Consider the following 18110-nt stretch of genomic DNA (forward strand, 5'->3'; position numbering starts at 1 on the left):
TATTTGGCTGTTTGCCTACCGTTACCTGGACTGAAGCTTTAACAGGTGGTTCAGACTGAGGGACGTCTCCCACCCACGCATGTATATTTTTATTTTATCCCTGGGATAACATATTTGACTAGGATGTAACCTAACCTTCTATATGCGGTTTGCAAATATGCACATTTTTAGTTTTTGCATTGACATGATCGGCCGCTTTGCCAAGAGTCAACCCATGCCAAAGGACTGTTGCTGCTGAGGAAGAGCTGTCACGCCACTGTTTTCATCAGACCTTTTCTTCTATTGTTTAGTCTCCTGTGTTTTTATTGTTCTGAACGGAATAGACTTCTGCATGTTAGAAAATCAATGCCCTGATTAAAAAGTGAGAATTGGTCATAAAGGAATTCCAGTTAACTATGGTCCAATTCGATTTATTTAAGAAGCGTATTCATTGGAGTGCCATAATGGGTTTTATTCGTGTTTAATTTGGGATGATTTACTTTAATTGATTTCAATTATGAATCTGCCTTGTTGAATTCACAAAATGTATAATATCTTCTTCTTTTATCCTCAAAAACCTTGAATCAATTTATTTTATTGATTTCAGTTATCTCATATCCAAGGCGAATGTGTTGGGTACAGACATGCAAGGTATTGACTGGGACTCAACTGACCTAGATGGATGATGATGATGATGATGATGATGGAGTTACCATTCAGACACTAAACTCATCCACCCAGACACGGCAGTCATTAAGCTTCTCTGTAGGGGTTCACTACTCACCTGTTGCTTCTCTCCTCTCTCTGTCCCTTCAGTTCTTGCAACAATCGCATTTGCGTTCCTTTTGTTGCCAATGTGCCAGTACCTGACTAGGCCATGCTCACCACAGAACAAGTAAGGACAATCTTGTGTGTGTATCTGTGTGTTTCTGTGTGGGTGTGTGTGTGTCTGTCTGCCTGCCTCTATGTGCCTCAGATTTCCCTCTTCTCGCCATGTTTCAATTATCTGCCGGAGGCTAATGTGTTGGTCCTCGCTCTGTACTCCCATGCAACATAATGTAACCACATTTGAATAATTACTGTGTATGGAAAATATAATTGTATTCACAAATGGGATTCATTGTCCATTACGAGGCATCCCTACGACCGCATCAATGAGACGGTGAAAAATGCATGAGCCAAGGCGTCATCAAACATTGAAATGCCGTCGTTCAAAGTCCAAAAAGGACGCACCGGGAATGCACCAGCGCTGTTTAACGCCCCCTTAATTCGGTGGGAGCCGCTGAACCTCTGTATTACCCGGTGGTCCCAGGAATAGCGGTGAATAAACGGTCTTTACTGCGAGGTCACTCGCATGGAGGATGGAGATCAGCAGTGAAACCGAAGCTCCCGCACTCTCTCCCGTCTGCGCTCCTCCTCCGGGACGCGCCGCTCGGTGTTTAATATTTAAAATCGGCAGGTCCAAGGTCGACTCATCTATGGTGCGCGTTCCGATCGCGGGCTCCGATATATAATAACGCACTGCGTATCCTAGACAACGCAGTAAACTCACTGAGCCCTCTGCAAGCAACCGATAGACGTTGCCGCCGGTGCAAGTCCTTAATGAATATAATGTAAAGGAAGGCCCCCGACCGGGTGGCCCTGCACACTTCACTACAGACCAGGAGTTGAATGGTCTTCTGTTTATGGGGGTGATGTGTCGACGGGGCGAGAGTCTCGTAGCCTCTTTGGTGCACTCATGTTTTCTTGGGTTCATTTCTACTGCAGGATCTCCTTCGGGTGCTGCGGGCGATTCACCCTCGCTGAGCTCCTGTCCTTCTCCCTCTCAGTCCTGCTGGTGCTCATCTGGGTGCTCACCGGACACTGGCTGCTCATGGATGGTGGGTGTTGGGGCGTGTGGGTGTGTTTTGATTAAAAGCATGCACTAGTGAAGGGAAAACTTCCTTTGAAGGGGCCATGCAAGAGCGTTGATAGGGTGACAATATAATGACTTCAAAACACCGTTTCTTCGTGGAGAAAGATGAATGGAACCGGGGGAAGGCGATTCTGTGTTTCAACGGTAGCTTGGCGAAGCGGCGACTCCCATAGATAAGATGCACCGCTCAAAAGAATGTGGAACAAATGAGCAGAAACTGTCGACTATTCCTCAGAACAAACAGGTGCTGACCGAAGCTTAAAAATGACGGTCATACTGCATGCTGCACTTCTCACCGGTTTGCTGTAGCCCTGTTTTTGGATCAGGTATACATTAATGAAACGTATATAGTCAAACGATTTTGGGTTGAGGGTTAGCCAAAAGAAATGAAGCAAAAGAAATCGCAAAGCAATTTCTGTAACACATCCGAATGCATGTAAAAGATAATCAACGATATATTGCTTTATTTTCTTGAATCCAACCATAACCGTTTGGGCCTTAATAAAAAGAATCATATTTTTTATTCCTAAGGATTAAACCCAGTGTTGAGGCATTGTGTCAATGGTTCTTGTTTCCTCAGCTCTGGCAATGGGCCTCTGCGTGGCCATGATCGCCTTTGTGCGGCTCCCCAGTCTCAAGGTGTCCTGCCTGCTGCTGTCTGGCCTGCTCATCTATGACGTCTTCTGGGTAAGACATGTCCTCCAGCTACACCCCAACCCCACCTACCTCTACTACCTCCACCACCCCACCTACCTCCTCCACCACCATCCCCACCTACCTACACCCTACCTCCACCACCCCACCTACCTCCTCCACCACCACCCCACCTACCTCCACCACCCCACCTACCATCAACACCTCCACCCCACCTACCTCCACCACCCCACCTACCTCCACCACCCCACCTACCATCAACACCTCCACCCCACCTACCTCCACCACCCCACCTCCCTACACCACCCCACCTACCATCAACACCTCCACCCCCACCTACCTACACCCTACCTCCACCACCACCCCACCTACCTCCTCCACCTCCATCCCCACCTCCCTCCACCACCCCACCTACCATCAACACCTCCACCCCCACCTACCTCCACCACCCCACCTACCATCAACACCTCCACCCCCACCTACCTCCACCACCCCACCTACCTACACCCTACCTCCACCACCACCCCACCTACCTCCACCACCCCACCTACCTCCTCCACCACCATCCCCACCTCCCTCCACCACCCCACCTACCATCAACACCTCCACCCCCACCTCCCTCCACCACCCCACCTACCATCAACACCTCCACCCCCACCTCCCTCCACCACCCCACCTACCATCAACACCTCCACCCCCACCTCCCTCCACCACCCCACCTACCATCAACACCTCCACCCCCACCTCCCTCCACCACTCCACCGACCTCCACCACCCCACCTACCATCAACACCTCCACCCCTACCTCCACCACCACTCCACCGACCTCCACCACCCCACCTACCATCCACCCCTACCTCCACCACCATAAACTACCTCCACCACCTTACTTCTCCGACAGCCAATACCTCCACGTCATGGTGGGTTTGGGTGTGCATGTTTTTTTTTTGTATGATGATTGTTGATTTAACGGGCTTCACTGTGTATCTTGTCAACCGTCAGAGTGTGAGCAGTGTCAGAATACAAGCCCTGTGATTGACAAGGCCTCCTACTATCACTCAACGTGGGTCGGGTTAAAAGGTGCCGTTTTTTGGCATACATTTAGTATTCAATATTGAGTGTGTATTACTGAGAATGATCGGATTGAAGGGAGGAAGGGATAAGAGGTTCACCTAATGGAGAGAAAGGAATCTGCTGCTCACTGTTCTGCAACTCACCTTAACTGAAGGGTCTTCCTAGAAAATCCAAATGAAGAATCAATACGGAGGCATCAGATTGAGACAGAGATGGCCTTCAGCATCCAGAGGAGAATATTGGGAGGAGGCGCTTTTACTTTGGAAATGTGTTCATTTAGACTATTGATTTGTTCGTCTTTCACATTTTCCAGGTTGATTTCCGATATGGTATTTGCAAACGTTATCCAAAGATCCTAAAGATTGTGGCCCAAATGGTGGACTTTTTTAACAGGAGGATATTTCTGGCAAAGTCTGAGTAAATACTTGCATGGGCGAGGGGTTGTTAATGTACTGTGGTAGACACCAGAGCCTCCTCTGCTGTTAGCTGGATACTGTTACACCAGTAGAGGAGTCCAGGCATATACATGCTATAGAGCTAGTACAGCTATCTGTTAGTCCAGGAAGCATACATGCTATAGAGCTAGCACAGCTATCTGTTAGTCCAGGAAGCATACATGCTATAGAGCTAGCACAGCTATCTGTTAGTCAGGAATAGGGATCGACCGATACCGATTTTTTAGGGCCGATACGATACCGATATTTTTTCCTCAGCCTTAGCCGATACGCCGATACGCCAATACCGATTTTCTTGAGCCGATTTCTTTTTTTATTTTTATTTTTATTTATTTTTTTTTAATGGAACATTTATTGAACTTCAATATAAAAAACAATATTTAACAAATAGTAAAAACAGGTGAAGTAGAACAAGTAAGAACAAGTAGATGAACAATATTTAACAAATATTAAAAACAGGTGAGGTAGAACAAGTGAAAAAAAAAATAAAAAAAAATAAAAATCGGCGAAAATCAGCCGCGTATCGGCCGATACCGATACACGTAAAAACCGCGAATATCGGCCGATAATATCGGCCGACCGATATATCGGTCGATCCCTAGTCAGGAAGCATACATGCTATAGAGCTAGCACAGCTATCTGTTAGTCAGGAAGCATACATGCTATAGAGCTAGCACAGCTATCTGTTAGTCCAGGAAGCATACATGCTATAGAGCTAGCACAGCTATCTGTTAGTCCAGGAAGCAGTGGCGGCTGGTGGAATTTATTTGAGGGGGGGCTGACCGTTTGCATTCCAAACCCAAAAAGGGGGGTCTGAGGGCATCCTCCCCCACAAGATTTTTTTGTGATTTTCACAAACAAACAAAGCATTCTGGTGCATTCTGACAAAATAGTAAAGGCAAAAAAATAACATTTACTTACAAAGACGAATGGGGCCAGGGAACTAAGTTTTAAGTTAATTTTTTGCCTTGTAGAAATCAGCAACATTAAGAGTGCAGATACATCAACAATAACTTGGAATTACACACAAGGTAACATCCTCTCTCTCTCTGCATTAGTATGCATTTAGACAAATACAATGAAATATGAATTCCACAAAATTCATGTAAATGTGCAAACTTTTGTGTGTGGTTGTTGTAGACACACTTAAGGCATGATACCAACATAGGTTTGCAGAGGACTACATACAGTACAATATGCACACTGAAGGCCTGATGCCACCATAGGTTTGCAGAGGACTATATACAGTATGTACACTGAATAGGTTTGCAAAGGACTATATACAATATGAACACTGAAGGCCTGATGCCACCATGTTTGCAGAGAACTATATACAGTATGTACACTGAATAGGTTTGCAGAGGACTATATACAATATGCACAATGAAGGCCTGGTCCCACCATAGGTTTGCAGAGAACTATACACAGTACGGGGTGGGGGGAGGTTGTGAGGGTCTGCAACCAGTGTCCATCGCAAGGTTAATACATATAGGCTAGTGGAATAAATAGAAGTTGCTTACCTCTAGCATGGCTAGCTTCACACAGTTGTTCATATGCACTCTTGCTCGCTTGTGTTTTTTTTATCCGTTCTGACAGAATGTGTCATTCCTCTTACGTCAGGTCTGTGTCCACGAACTATCACACGCACTTGTTTTAAAAAGTATACAAGGAAAGCAAAAAATTGCATTGGCATACCCACAGCTAGTTAGCCAAGCCTGAACCAAACTCTGGAAAAACTTCTCTTGTAGGCTCTATCCTTTTCTCTTGCTTGTTGGGTTATGTTCACTTCTGGCTTTTCTGCTCCGAGTTCTTTTACTTGCAATTTTTCTGCAAATGTTCTTCTTTCGAAGGGATTCATAAGCAAAGACTTAACTGAATTTTGGGCTAGCTGAACTCACAGGGAAACAGTGGAAGCAGTACTCAAAGTCGCCATCTTGCTGATCTCTGAGGTAATGGCAAATGCGCCCTCAGCGCCCTCTATAGGCGAGCCGCCAATGCCAGGAAGCATACATGCTATAGAGCTAGCACAGCTATCTGTTAGTCCAGGAAGCATACATGCCAGTGTTTCCCATACATAGACCATTGTGTGGCGCGGCGCCACAGAATCAACATCGAGCGCCACGAATTGATTCTGTTTTTTATTTTATTTTTTTTCAATAACGCGATTTGGAAATCTAAAAATCGTTCCGTCCATTCATCTCTGCATAGCACTCGTTCTCCCTGTCATTCACACACACACACACACACACACACACATACAGAGCGAGAGCGACGTTGCTAACACATGAACCCACCGATGTCACCCGTCGCTTAGCAACCGGACACGCTGGGGTTGATAAGTTACCGGACTACTGTAACTACTACGGAGTGATAATATCAAAGACGTGAATCAGGCAAGAAATCCAATTTCCTTGACAGCGGTAATGTTCGGTGAGCATTAAAGTACAGACGGAGTGGACCAATTGCGAACTACTGCAGCTGCTCCAAGTTAAACCCCAAACTAATCGGAAGTATTTATAGCGGACTACACCACCTATTCTATTCCGCATAGAATTGTATTCCGAACGGATTGAGGCGTATATATATGATACTTTTCTATTCCGATTGAGCTGTTCTTCCACATCTATGCGAATCAGATGTGTCCGCATGTAAACGCGGAGTTACATGCACACTCACTGACGGCCGCGTCGCCGTGCTGCGCCTGCACTGCCCCCCCCCCCCCCCCCCCCCCCCCCCCCCGCGCACCACACATTGGTCCTTGGTCTGTGGGAAACACTGCATGCTATAGAGCTAGCACAGCTATCTGTTAGTCCAGGAAGCATACATGCTATAGAGCTAGCACAGCTATCCGTTAGTCCAGGAAGCATACATGCTGTAGAGCTAGCACAGCTATCTGTTAGTACAGGAAGAATACATGCTGTAGAACTAGCATAGCCATCTGTTAGGCCAGGCATACATACAAGCATACATGCTAAAGAATTGGGGGGGGAACTTGGTGTAGAGTGCTAGTGTTTTGTGCGTCAGTCGTTGGCATGTGTTTTACTGAAGGGACATGAACCTTGGACTGAAAGAAAGGGAAGCAATGCAACTTATAGATACTTATGTCCAAAGTGTCTTCAGGTTCATCATTATTGATTTATGTTGCATGAATGATGAGATGGGCGGAGCCGTCTTGTTCCAGGAGGCCTCGACTTATTCTACATACTGTGGGCATCGAGGATCATACCCGATACCCTTATCACTGGAGCGTGAAAGACCTACCTCAGGCAGCTGAACCTCCTGCTCCCCTCTCCCCCAGGTGTTCTTCTCCGCCTACATCTTCAACAGCAACGTGATGGTGAAGGTGGCCACGCAGCCCGCGGAGAACCCCATCGACGTCCTGTCCAGGAAGCTGCACCTGGGGCCGGGCATGGGCCGCGACGTCCCGCGCCTCTCCCTGCCCGGCAAGCTGGTGTTCCCCAGGTCAGGACGCCTCAAACACTGGGTCCCTTCTGAACGCTCACAGACCAGACTATAGAGTCACGACCTGTAGTAAGATGAGCTACAATCTGGCTGAAGGGGGCATTTCACATTTTTTTTGCCTAATATTAGTGTCGACCAATCCCGTCGCTCAAGGCGGAGATTTGTTAGCGCGTTATTGGCACGAGGCATAGCCGCACTCTACCGGCACTATTGGAACTTTTCCGGTGGGAAAACAGGCTTAAACATCCGGTCCAGACACCGATTTTTATAGACATTTGTTTGTCTCTGTAAACATTTCAGATCTTGAGGACGTTTTTCTAAAGGTTTAGTTGAATAATCTGTAGGACCCTAGATTATTCAATAAATTGCCGTCTGTTACCACAAGTACCCTCATGCAAAACAACAGAGCGCTGAGATGCTACTCTTAACAGCAGGAAAAGTGGGTGATTTGACCCCTGTGTTCCAGTGAAGGTCTCATAAGAAGGGGGTGCTAACCCTCAGCTCCACCCCATCTGGAGACGTCTTGTCTTTTCTGACACCAACCAACAGTTGGTGTTGGACTGCTTCATTAAGCAGCTACTGTTCTGTCAGTTTGATCAATTCTGTTAAGAAGATGAATACCATAAATAGCTTGACTGTGTTGTCCATACATCCGTGCATTATATCAAGTAATTTGTAAATAATATGAAGGCAATACTAGGAGTAATCCTTATGAACATCAAAGTGTAACACTATTGGGCCTCACCTGGTAGAGCGCGTTGTGTACCTGTTTTGGGTCTGCGTCGGGTTTACGCGTCGCTATGTAATTCATCGCCACAACGGTAGGGTATTTATTTTATGACTGACGGAAAAGTCCGACCAAGACTATGGTCTTGGTCTGTCGGAAGACAGGTCTATCCAACAGCGGAGGTGGTCTGTAAGTCCTTTAAACGAATTGAGGCAGAGTAAGGGCGAATATGTGACTCTTGTCAGAAATTATGTCATACAGCCCATGCTGCTGCGAAAGGTTAAAAAAATAGGGAGGCGTACGTCAGGCCCTCCGCAAGGACAAAACGGATCCGTAAACGACCTTGCGTTGCATTGACTTCCAACCATAACTAAGCCTTGACTCTCACTGTATCTGTCAGGAATAAAGCCTTAAACGGCGTCATACTATTGAGTTAATTAACAGCCTGGGCTACAGGGGCGATTCTAGGTTCTGACTTTTGGGGGTGCCACAGGGGTCTATGAAGTAGCCTAAATAAAGTCCAGTCCAAATTTTTTTTATTCCACGACCTTTATATCTATCTTAATTACTATGCTGTTGTATGTCTAAGCCAATAGCTGGCAGTGTCAGCTAAAAAATGCAGTTCTGAACCACTAAAGTAATGAAAGGAAAAAAGACTGTTTGGATGAAGGAATAATCCATGGATGTCAACTGTACAAACAAACTTGAGGTATATTAAATTTCGTTTGTGTAAGTTTTGCTCAAAAATGACCATATTTTCCCTTTTTTTTTATTTACACAGTTACTGAAACACATTGGTACAACTTTTACTAGATCAATAATATGAGAAACATACCACTTTTTCGGGAGCACTAAATTCTTTCACCTCAGTTTCATGGACCAAAACAATTTTATAAATTGTATCAACATACATTTTTATTAATGTATGTTTATGCCAAAAAAAGTACAACATGTACTAGCCTAAAACTATGATTAACAGACCACTATTTCGGGAGCACTAAACTATGTTGTCTCACTTTCAGGGACCAATACATTGTGGCCAACTGTCATTTAATACATCTGACAGATTATGTCAAGGTTTTAAAATGAATATTATTATTACCTGGTCATGTTATTACACAGCTGGAAATATTGGATTTTCTGATAAGGACTAGCTAGCCTTTTTGACAGACAAACAGCAGAAACTATGTTAGGTGCGCTCGTGCTGCATTTTTGGTTTTGTCAAACAGGAGTATCCCACCCACAAATCAGAGGTTAGATTCCTGCAGGAAGGTTGCGCTCGATTTCACTAGCCCATTTGAGCCTGTTCATTAGCGTACAACATCCATTCTCATTGCTCATTACAACATCCATTCTCTCATATTCAAAAAAGGTTGAATATGAGATTTGAGGACGAAACGATAGGGTGGGCTAGGCCAAGTTTTGGGTGGGCTTGAGCCCAACCAAAAGTGGTCTAGCTTCGCCACTGCTGGGCAACACTCCCCTGGATGGATGAGTGCCGGCGGAGCGGAGGCTAACGGTGTGGTGCGTCGTGTGTGCAGCTCCACGGGGAGCCACTTCTCCATGCTGGGGATCGGGGACATCGTGATGCCGGGGCTGCTGCTGTGCTTTGTGCTGCGCTACGACAACTACAAGAAGCAGGCCAACGCGGAGTCGGCCACGCCCGGCCGCATGCAGAGGGTCTCCTACTTCCACTGCACCCTCATCGGATACTTTGTTGGTAAGGGGGAGGACATGGCTGGACAGAGGACGGCGTCCGATGAAAATGACAGTGATTGTGGTTAAGGGTGGTGGAGGTGATGACGATGGTGTGGGTGGCTGGTGGTGGTGAACTTCGGGTCAGAAGATGGTATCCGACGATTATGATGGAGATAATGGTGGCAATGATATATGATGATGGACTTTCTACTGCCTAACTTAAATCCCCAAGCCAGTCGTTATTGTCCCATCCCTCAACCCAGAGACGAATCAAATGTTTTTGTTTGCAAAGCAACAGGAAGTGCTTGGCCCTTGTTATCAACTGTCCGACATGCCGGTTCCGGCAAATGTGAAATCATTGGGGGAAGACCTGTCTGGGTCACGTCCCGTAGTGCCTAGGGCAGGGGCCAAACAGTCCGGTCCCAGGGACTTCGGACATGGGCTGGGTTTAAAGCATAGTCTTGACAGTTACCATAAAATGGAACTACACACCATGGTGTTGAATGAAGAGGGTTTAACGAAAAGACAGTGTTGCACTATGAGGATTTTTATTAAAGTATGGGATCCCTATTTTGAATGAAGCATATGGTAATATAGAAAAATAATGTTTATACAAAGGAGCAATGTGTCCAGAGACCATCTGCCAGAATCGAGGAAGGAAGGAAGGAAATGTGTGAAGAGGCATGACCAAAATACCAAGGAGTTCCCTATCACCTTTTTTCCCCCTAGAAGGCGGTGTTGTGTTTACATTAATATTGGTAATTTCTGTTTGGATTAAAGTAGCGATGCTAAATATGCAGATTTTCTGCTTCATACTTTAATATTATTCAAAAACTTGTACAGTTTCAATTTTTTTATATAACAGTAACCAGCCAACAAAATGGGGTAATTAAAGTTAAAGGGTGGGGTTCTTCATACTTGAAATGGGCATCTTGTATGCAGAAGTAAATAGCCTATATAATTAAATGTGGCGAGCTCATGTCATCTCTGAGGTGGAATATGGGTCAGATCTCCTCCTCTCACTGGCCTACTTTAGTATTGAGCTGTAGTCCAAAGCTACTCCCACATCTGTACTTACACAGTGGCCCCCATTAGCAGGGACCTGAATACAACGGCTACACTCTCACCTTATTTCACTTTTTTTTAGTGCCTGCGGGGTCTGGCCAGGTGGCAAAATGGATTCCAAGTCATTTGGATTAAATGTTCTCGTCATTTGATCATTTGAGGGATTGCATTTTTTTCAATAGTAATATCTTTTTTATTTATTTTTTAAGTCCCCTTAGTTAGTCAACTCCCCTTAGTTAGTTCAACATGTGACACCCTAAAGGTGGTGTCCTCTGAACTCATTGGCAGTAGCTCAGGAGGTAGAGTGGGTGAATGACAGCCGGAGGGAGACTGGTTCTGGTTCGATCCCCGGCTCCTCCTAGCGGCGTGTCGAGGTGTCCCTGAGCCAGACCCCTCTCCCTACCTGCTCCCGACGAGCTGGCCCTTACCTTGCGTGGTTGACACTGCCGCCGGTATGTGAATGGGTGAATGGAAGGCAATAATTGTTCAGTGCTTTGTGTGACCACTGGTCAGAAAAGCACTTCATAAATGCAGTCCCTTTTAGTTTCAGATTAGGAGTTTAGAAGTTGCGGTGCTCTGCTAATTTCAAGGCTTTAGCAGAAGCCTAGAAAGTGCGCAGTGCGCCTGCTGTTTACCGCCTGTTGACGTGTTCATCGTGCTCTCCGCCTCAGGCTAAAAGCTGCCCAACTAAGGGGATGTTAAAAAAATAAAGCCGGAGCATTTTAACATTCAAAATGAGTGGCATCCAAACAGGGTTGCAATCAATTGCCAAGTTTTGAAGGGGGAAAAAAAGTCTAAACACCCGCCAATTGTTCAACTGTTTTGTTTGTTAACTGTGTTTTTAAGGGCTCTTGACCGCCACGGTGGCGTCCAGAATCCACCGCGCGGCCCAGCCGGCCCTCCTCTACCTGGTGCCCTTCACCCTCCTGCCTCTGCTCACCATGGCCTACCTAAAGGTACGTCGGCCTCCGCGGCACCGAGCCGAGCAGCCGGCTAACCAGATCGCCATTGATTCTGCTCCTTTTTGTTTGAAAGCCCTCGTCTGAAAGCTCTCCTCTCCGGCGCAAGCTTTGGCCCAAAGTTTTGCCACCACTTCCCCCAAGTTTAGAAGCACAGCGGCAGCGGATGTTGTTTCTTAATGTGGACTTTTCATGTATTAGAATGATGCGCTATGGTTCATAATGACCGTGTCTGAAAGGGTTTCCTGTCAGAGCAAATCATGATAAACATCCCCTATTTACCAACAGTCATTATGGTCTGCCTTAGTCCCCATTGTCGAAACACTATAAATCACCCTGGCAACGTACTTAAGTCTTTTTCTGCAGCTTGCAGGCTGTTGCCAGAACAGTGTAGGTGTGTAGTGGTCCAGCCTTGCTGGAGATGTTCCTGTTCCCATGTTCAAGGGCTTGTCCAGATGTGTCAACCTAATAGGCTTGTTAATACATGGCGCCCAGGTGTGTCAGCCTATAGGCTCATTAAGCCCATGGGGTCCAGGTGTGTTAACCATAGGCTCGTTAAGACCATGGTGTCCAGGGTTGTCTACCTATGGGCTCGTTAAGGCCAGTATGGTGTCCAGTGCTGTGTTCCAATATCCATACTTCTATGAGTGCATTTAAATGTAGTACACTATCCACACTCACTAATCGGCTAATTTTCATATGTCAGTGTTGTTCCAAATCGAATACTATGTGGTGCACTAACCGGAAATTGCCATCACGTCTGCCGCCACGGCTCCTCCCCGCAATAAACATCCCGCTTTGAACGTTGAACTCTTTACGCCTAGCAAATATTAAAAGCTATAAAATCTTCAAAATGACTCTATTAATGCAGGCTATGTGGAAAATGCGCCGACTTTGGCTCAGCCTGGCTACGTAGCTAAGATGGCTGCCGTTGAGTACGTAAAGTGTACATCGATCCACACTTCGTGATTTGACCGTTTTGACCATCTAGGTTCTTTCAGTACACTTATTTTCGCACGATCTGAATTTGAACGCCCTACTTACTCAAACTAAGGCTAGTAAGTACGGATAGTATGGATATTGGAACACAGCACAGGTGTGTACCTATAGGCTCGTTAATACTAGTCTGATGTCCAGGTGTCTCTACCTATAGGCTCGTTAGGCCCAGCATGGTGTTCAGGTGGGTTAATCTATACATTCTTGTATCCACTCTCCTAAAGAGCGTTTAGCTAGAGCACGCTCTCGCTTTGAATGTAAATAATTGACTTAAGCACTTTCTCTTTTGGAATCTCTGACATTATGTCTTTGTATCTGGAAGTATAAAAAAGGATCAATGTATCTTATCATGAAGAGCAAAGTGCTTCTCCTATTGTTTACACGCTCATACTAAAGGCTCTAAGAAGTCATTTTGTCAATTGATATTGGTAATGGACCTCTTAGTGAAGCCAAGAGGGTCGGTTACGATGGTGTAATCACCCAGGCGGATTTTTAAGCAGTATCACACGAGAGGGCGCGCTGTATGCTGAACATCCGCACGGCTGTGATTATCTTCGCCTCTTGGCCTGGGGCCAGCAGGCGCGACCTCGAGGTGGAATATTGCTTTTATACAACAGTGCTTCAAGCACCATTTATTAACAGTGATGGGCGAAAACAAACGTCCATTTGCTTGTTTTATTGAATCATTTATTCGGCCCAACCAACACAAATGGTTCCGTGACTGGTGTGGGACTGACTGGACTGTTGCCTAGCAACACAGACACGTTCCGCTACACTAGCTCGCTAGGTTGTGGTAGGTCTACACGCAACAGCAGCCTAGCTAATTTTCATATCTTGCCCATTTTTCTGTGTGTTTCCATTTATTGCACAGCCAGGGAAATAATAGTCTGCGGAACGTCGCTTTGGTGGCATGCGGGATTCCGCTGAATTAACGGCCTTCGATCGTCAATGTCATTGATGGTTATGAGAAACGCCTGGACAGCGGGAAGCAGAGTGACACATGTACAGTTAAAAGTCCCGGTGCCGTTATGCTCCGTCTGCGCTCATGGATAATCTAAACCCAATCCCTTTGTAGAACTAACCGTGGAATTAGGTACTTTCTTTAAGTGGAGGTGACCCCTGAATGTGTGATGACATGCTGTGTGGTCGCTCAGCGCTGTGACCCTGTCTCTCTGCTCCCCAGGGGGGGTCAGGGTGTGGTCGCTCAGCGCTGTGACCCTGTCTCTCTGCTGAACGGGGGGGTCAGGGTGTGGTCGCTCAGCGCTGTGACCCTGTCTCTCTGCTGAACGGGGGTGTCAGGGTGTGGTCGCTCAGCGCTGTGACCCTGTCTCTCTGCTCCCCAGGGGGGGTCAGGGTGTGGTCGCTCAGCGCTGTGACCCTGTCTCTCTGCTGAACGGGGGGGTCAGGGTGTGGTCGCTCAGCGCTGTGACCCTGTCTCTCTGCTCCCCAGGGGGGGTCAGGGTGTGGTCGCTCAGCGCTGTGACCCTGTCTCTCTGCTGAACGGGGGGGTCAGGGTGTGGTCGCTCAGCGCTGTGACCCTGTCTCTCTGCTGAACGGGGGTGTCAGGGTGTGGTCGCTCAGCGCTGTGACCCTGTCTCTCTGCTCCCCAGGGGGGGTCAGGGTGTGGTCGCTCAGCGCTGTGACCCTGTCTCTCTGCTGAACGGGGGGGTCAGGGTGTGGTCGCTCAGCGCTGTGACCCTGTCTCTCTGCTCCCCAGGGGGACTTGCGGCGCATGTGGTCGGAGCCCTTCCACACCAAGGCCAGCAGCTCCCGCTTCCTGGAGGTATGATGCAGTCCTGCGGCCCACCCAGCGCCCCCATGGGAGGAAGGACCCTCCCTCACCCCCCCACCCTGCCCTCCCCTCGCCTGAGGGGGGAGGAGGGCCCCTCGGAGGGAGAGGGGAAGAAGGAGGAGAGGGAGAGAGAGAGAGAGAGAGAGGTCATGTTCTCGCCATCACTTCATGCTTTCGGCCCCCCCCCCCCAGCCCCTAGGAAGGACACCAGGGCGCAGACCCGGGACACCCGACATGATTCATCGCCAGTCCCTCCCCCACTACCTCTGTCGTCTCTCTCTCTCTCTCTCACTCTCCCTCTGTGTTTATTTCCTGTTCTTCACGGCATGTCAGGAGTAGACTGTATACCGCAACTTCCGGTTGGTTTTGTTCCCCTCTGCCTCTTCTTTTCACCTTGCTGTAAATTTAGTGTTTTAGCCCAACTTTGCTCTATGACTCATTCCATTTTATTACGCCTCTCTGGGCATTCACCCTAAACCCCTTCCTCCTGTCCTCATTATCCCCACCCTGGTTCTGAACCCCTCCCTCTTGTTCTCATCACCCCCAGCCTGGCGTAAACCCCTTTACTCCTTGCCTCATCACCCTCACCATGGCTCTAAGCCCCTCCCTCCTGTCCACCTAACTCCGACTCTGGTTCTAAACCCAAGGTCTAGATGAGCTCTCACCTGCTTATTATGTTGTGTTCTGGGTCCCTTCTCCCCGCTCCTTCATTTCACTGACTCGGATGAACTAGCGCTACAGGCTGACAGCCCCCCCTCATGGTCGGAAGACTTAACAAGGCTGTTTATCTTTCTTCTCTTATGTCTTTTTTGTCCTGTTCTTTTTTTAAAGCATCATTGTGGTCACCATTCTGGTTATGTTGTTTATTATTATTATTGTTTTTGTTGTGGTTATTATTCTGGAATGAATTCAAGGAACGTGCAGTGGAGACGTAGCGCTGCAGCGCTGGGACGGACATTCAAGACGTTTGTGGAGGTTTCCGGAAGTTTGTGACGCAGGAAAAGAGTTTCCTCTTGTCCTGCCTCCATTTCATCTATCCCCCAGACTCCCCCTCATCCCCTCGACAGCTCCACACATCTCCGTTCTCCACACTCAGACGCAATATGTATTTTATTTAGTCAAATTTGTATTCTTGGCATATACAACAAAAAAATGATGCATTATAAATTTTTCGAAATGGGCTCCCTGTTGATGGGGCCTCATCTATTTGTATATATGTGTACACATGTATTTGTGGTATCATGAGTTGTATTTGTGTTTAAAAAAGAAAAAAAAAGAAAACAAGATAAGGTTTGCTTTATTGATTTCTTTTCACCGTGTAAAGTTAATCTTATCTTTTTCACAAGTTGTTCAACGATGTTCAGAAACTAACAATGGCCACCAGCCAAATGCTGGTTAAGTTTGGCTGGGGAACGTACCTTAATCTAATTTATCAGTGGGCAACCATCTTTGGAAATGTATTTTTATTTTATTTTTTAAACGCTGTAGCTGACTTAGTGCCAGGCTGGCGGGTTGTGGAGGTTTCCTCTACGGTGGCTGAAGGGGACAATAAAGGTTGTTTCTCTGCCATTTTTTTTTTTTTGGCTTGGAAAGAGGAGTGGGCGGTTTTAAAAAAAATTGTTTTGCTTGTTTTTTAATTTGCGATATGGAAACGTGTATAAAAAAACCGGTTACAAGTAGTGTCAGGTTTGACCCAGGTGTGTTTAACAACAACAATGTTGCATAGAAAACATTGTGATCATGTCTTATGGAAACAAGAGTTCCTCAGATATACTAAAAAAATGTAACTAAAAGAATTGTTTTTGTTTTTTGTTTTTTACTGGGGCACATTTTCTTGTATTAAAAATGTCTTGGGACAAGAAGAAATGTAGACAGCTGTTTTCAACTGAGTTTTGATCATATTAAAAAATACTATGTTTCAATTGTATAAAATCTAACAGAATTCTATTCTCTGCTCTCCAGGGGGCGTCAAGGTGACAATTAACAGTTTTTTACTCATGAGTTATGTTAATGCACATACACCACCCTGAGTACACCTGTATGGAAGAGCGGGCGTTCCAAATTTTCTATCTCTTGGTAGTTTTTGTTTGCATTATTACTGTAATTACAATATATTCAGTCCTTTTGATTTCACCATTGTAGTCATACCTGGTGGTTTTAATGGAATATCATATTGGTTTTCAAACAATATTGAACACCTACCTTTTAAAATCAAGCTCGTCTGTAAGTGAGTGTTCATATTATTAATAGGAGTATATTCAGAAAAAAAAAATACTTTTAAGAAACAGGTTTTTCCAAAGAAAGATAGTTATGTTTATTCTCCATTAATCTATCTGTGTAGTAAATAATACACATGACTGCACGGCTGTATCCTGGTGGTGGTTAGCGTTAGCGTTAGCGTTAGCAGCCGTTTTACCAAAAAGGGAGACCGTGGTACCTTCTAAAACGTTTTAGAAGGTAAATGGTTTAATTAATAATTTGGTCAGATGCGTTCGTGTTTGCTTTCGGTTGTCACTCCTACTACTTAATGAATCCTGGAGATTAACGTTCAGGATTCTCTTTTTGATGGGAGGACAGATCGGACATGTAGACCTACAAAAAGAGCAGTTTGGCGGGTTTTTAACACGGATTTTAATTTCCATGTTTTACTTTTTCTATGCGGGCCTTCATCCATGTTACAGGTTCCGAAGTGTCACTTAATTTGTCACATGGCAGTCGCAGGTTCAGAGACACTGACGCCGGTCTAAATCAGGCAGTGTGCCTGAGAGCATGACAGTGAAGTGGAAAAGTCGGATGGACAAAAAAAACGGGGGAAAAGGGCTCAGTCTTATCGAGTCCGACCTCAACACTGGCCTGAACTCTCAGCGGATAAACTCACATGGAGCCACCCTCCCTCCATGTCTAGCCCACAGCCTCTGCTATGGACATGGTAAGAACATTGTTTTAAAAAAAACAAGTACTGATGGAGATAATTGTAATAACCATTTTTAAATGCCAAAAAAAGAAAGATTCGTTCTTCTAAGTTCTAATGGAATATTGCACTTTAATTTATTGTTTTTCATTCCTTCATTCGTTATCGGCCTACTTGGTATACGTATACACTTCTCGTCACATCCTCTATCCTCCAGCAGAGGGCGCTAACTGACGCGTTCGTGTTAAAGTGGAGTGGATTATGTGTAGAGAAACAGGGTGAATATATACACTGTAGTGAAGTATGGATCTCTAAGTGCTGAACTTAAACAATTTATCTCCTGAACCCTTACCTCCCTGTTCCTGGTTCAGTCGGGATTCTGCTGTAAATAAAAGGACTAGCTGTTTTAACGGTGGCTCACTT

At 46.0% G+C, this 18110-nt stretch overlaps 1 protein-coding gene across 4 annotated transcripts in view; it reads left to right on the top strand.

Moving 5' to 3' along the window:
* sppl3 (signal peptide peptidase 3) overlaps window positions 1-16708 on the top strand; it is a 38855-nt gene extending 22147 nt beyond the window's left edge. For 2 of the 4 annotated variants that reach the window (XM_060050291.1, XM_060050288.1), the window contains exons 5-11: window positions 796-874; window positions 1744-1859; window positions 2475-2581; window positions 7376-7539; window positions 9808-9986; window positions 11876-11985; window positions 14702-16708. In XM_060050291.1, the coding sequence (XP_059906274.1) occupies window positions 796-874; window positions 1744-1859; window positions 2475-2581; window positions 7376-7539; window positions 9808-9986; window positions 11876-11985; window positions 14702-14773 (827 nt within the window). In that variant the 3' untranslated portion in view covers window positions 14774-16708. The remainder of the gene's footprint in view (window positions 1-795; window positions 875-1743; window positions 1860-2474; window positions 2582-7375; window positions 7540-9807; window positions 9987-11875; window positions 11986-14701) is intronic. The other 2 variants (XM_060050292.1, XM_060050289.1) reach the window with 1 other exon arrangement.
* The last annotated feature ends 1402 nt before the right edge of the window (window positions 16709-18110 follow it).

Source organism: Gadus macrocephalus, chromosome 4, assembly GCF_031168955.1.
Source record: "Gadus macrocephalus chromosome 4, ASM3116895v1".
Lineage (NCBI taxonomy): Eukaryota > Metazoa > Chordata > Actinopteri > Gadiformes > Gadidae > Gadus > Gadus macrocephalus.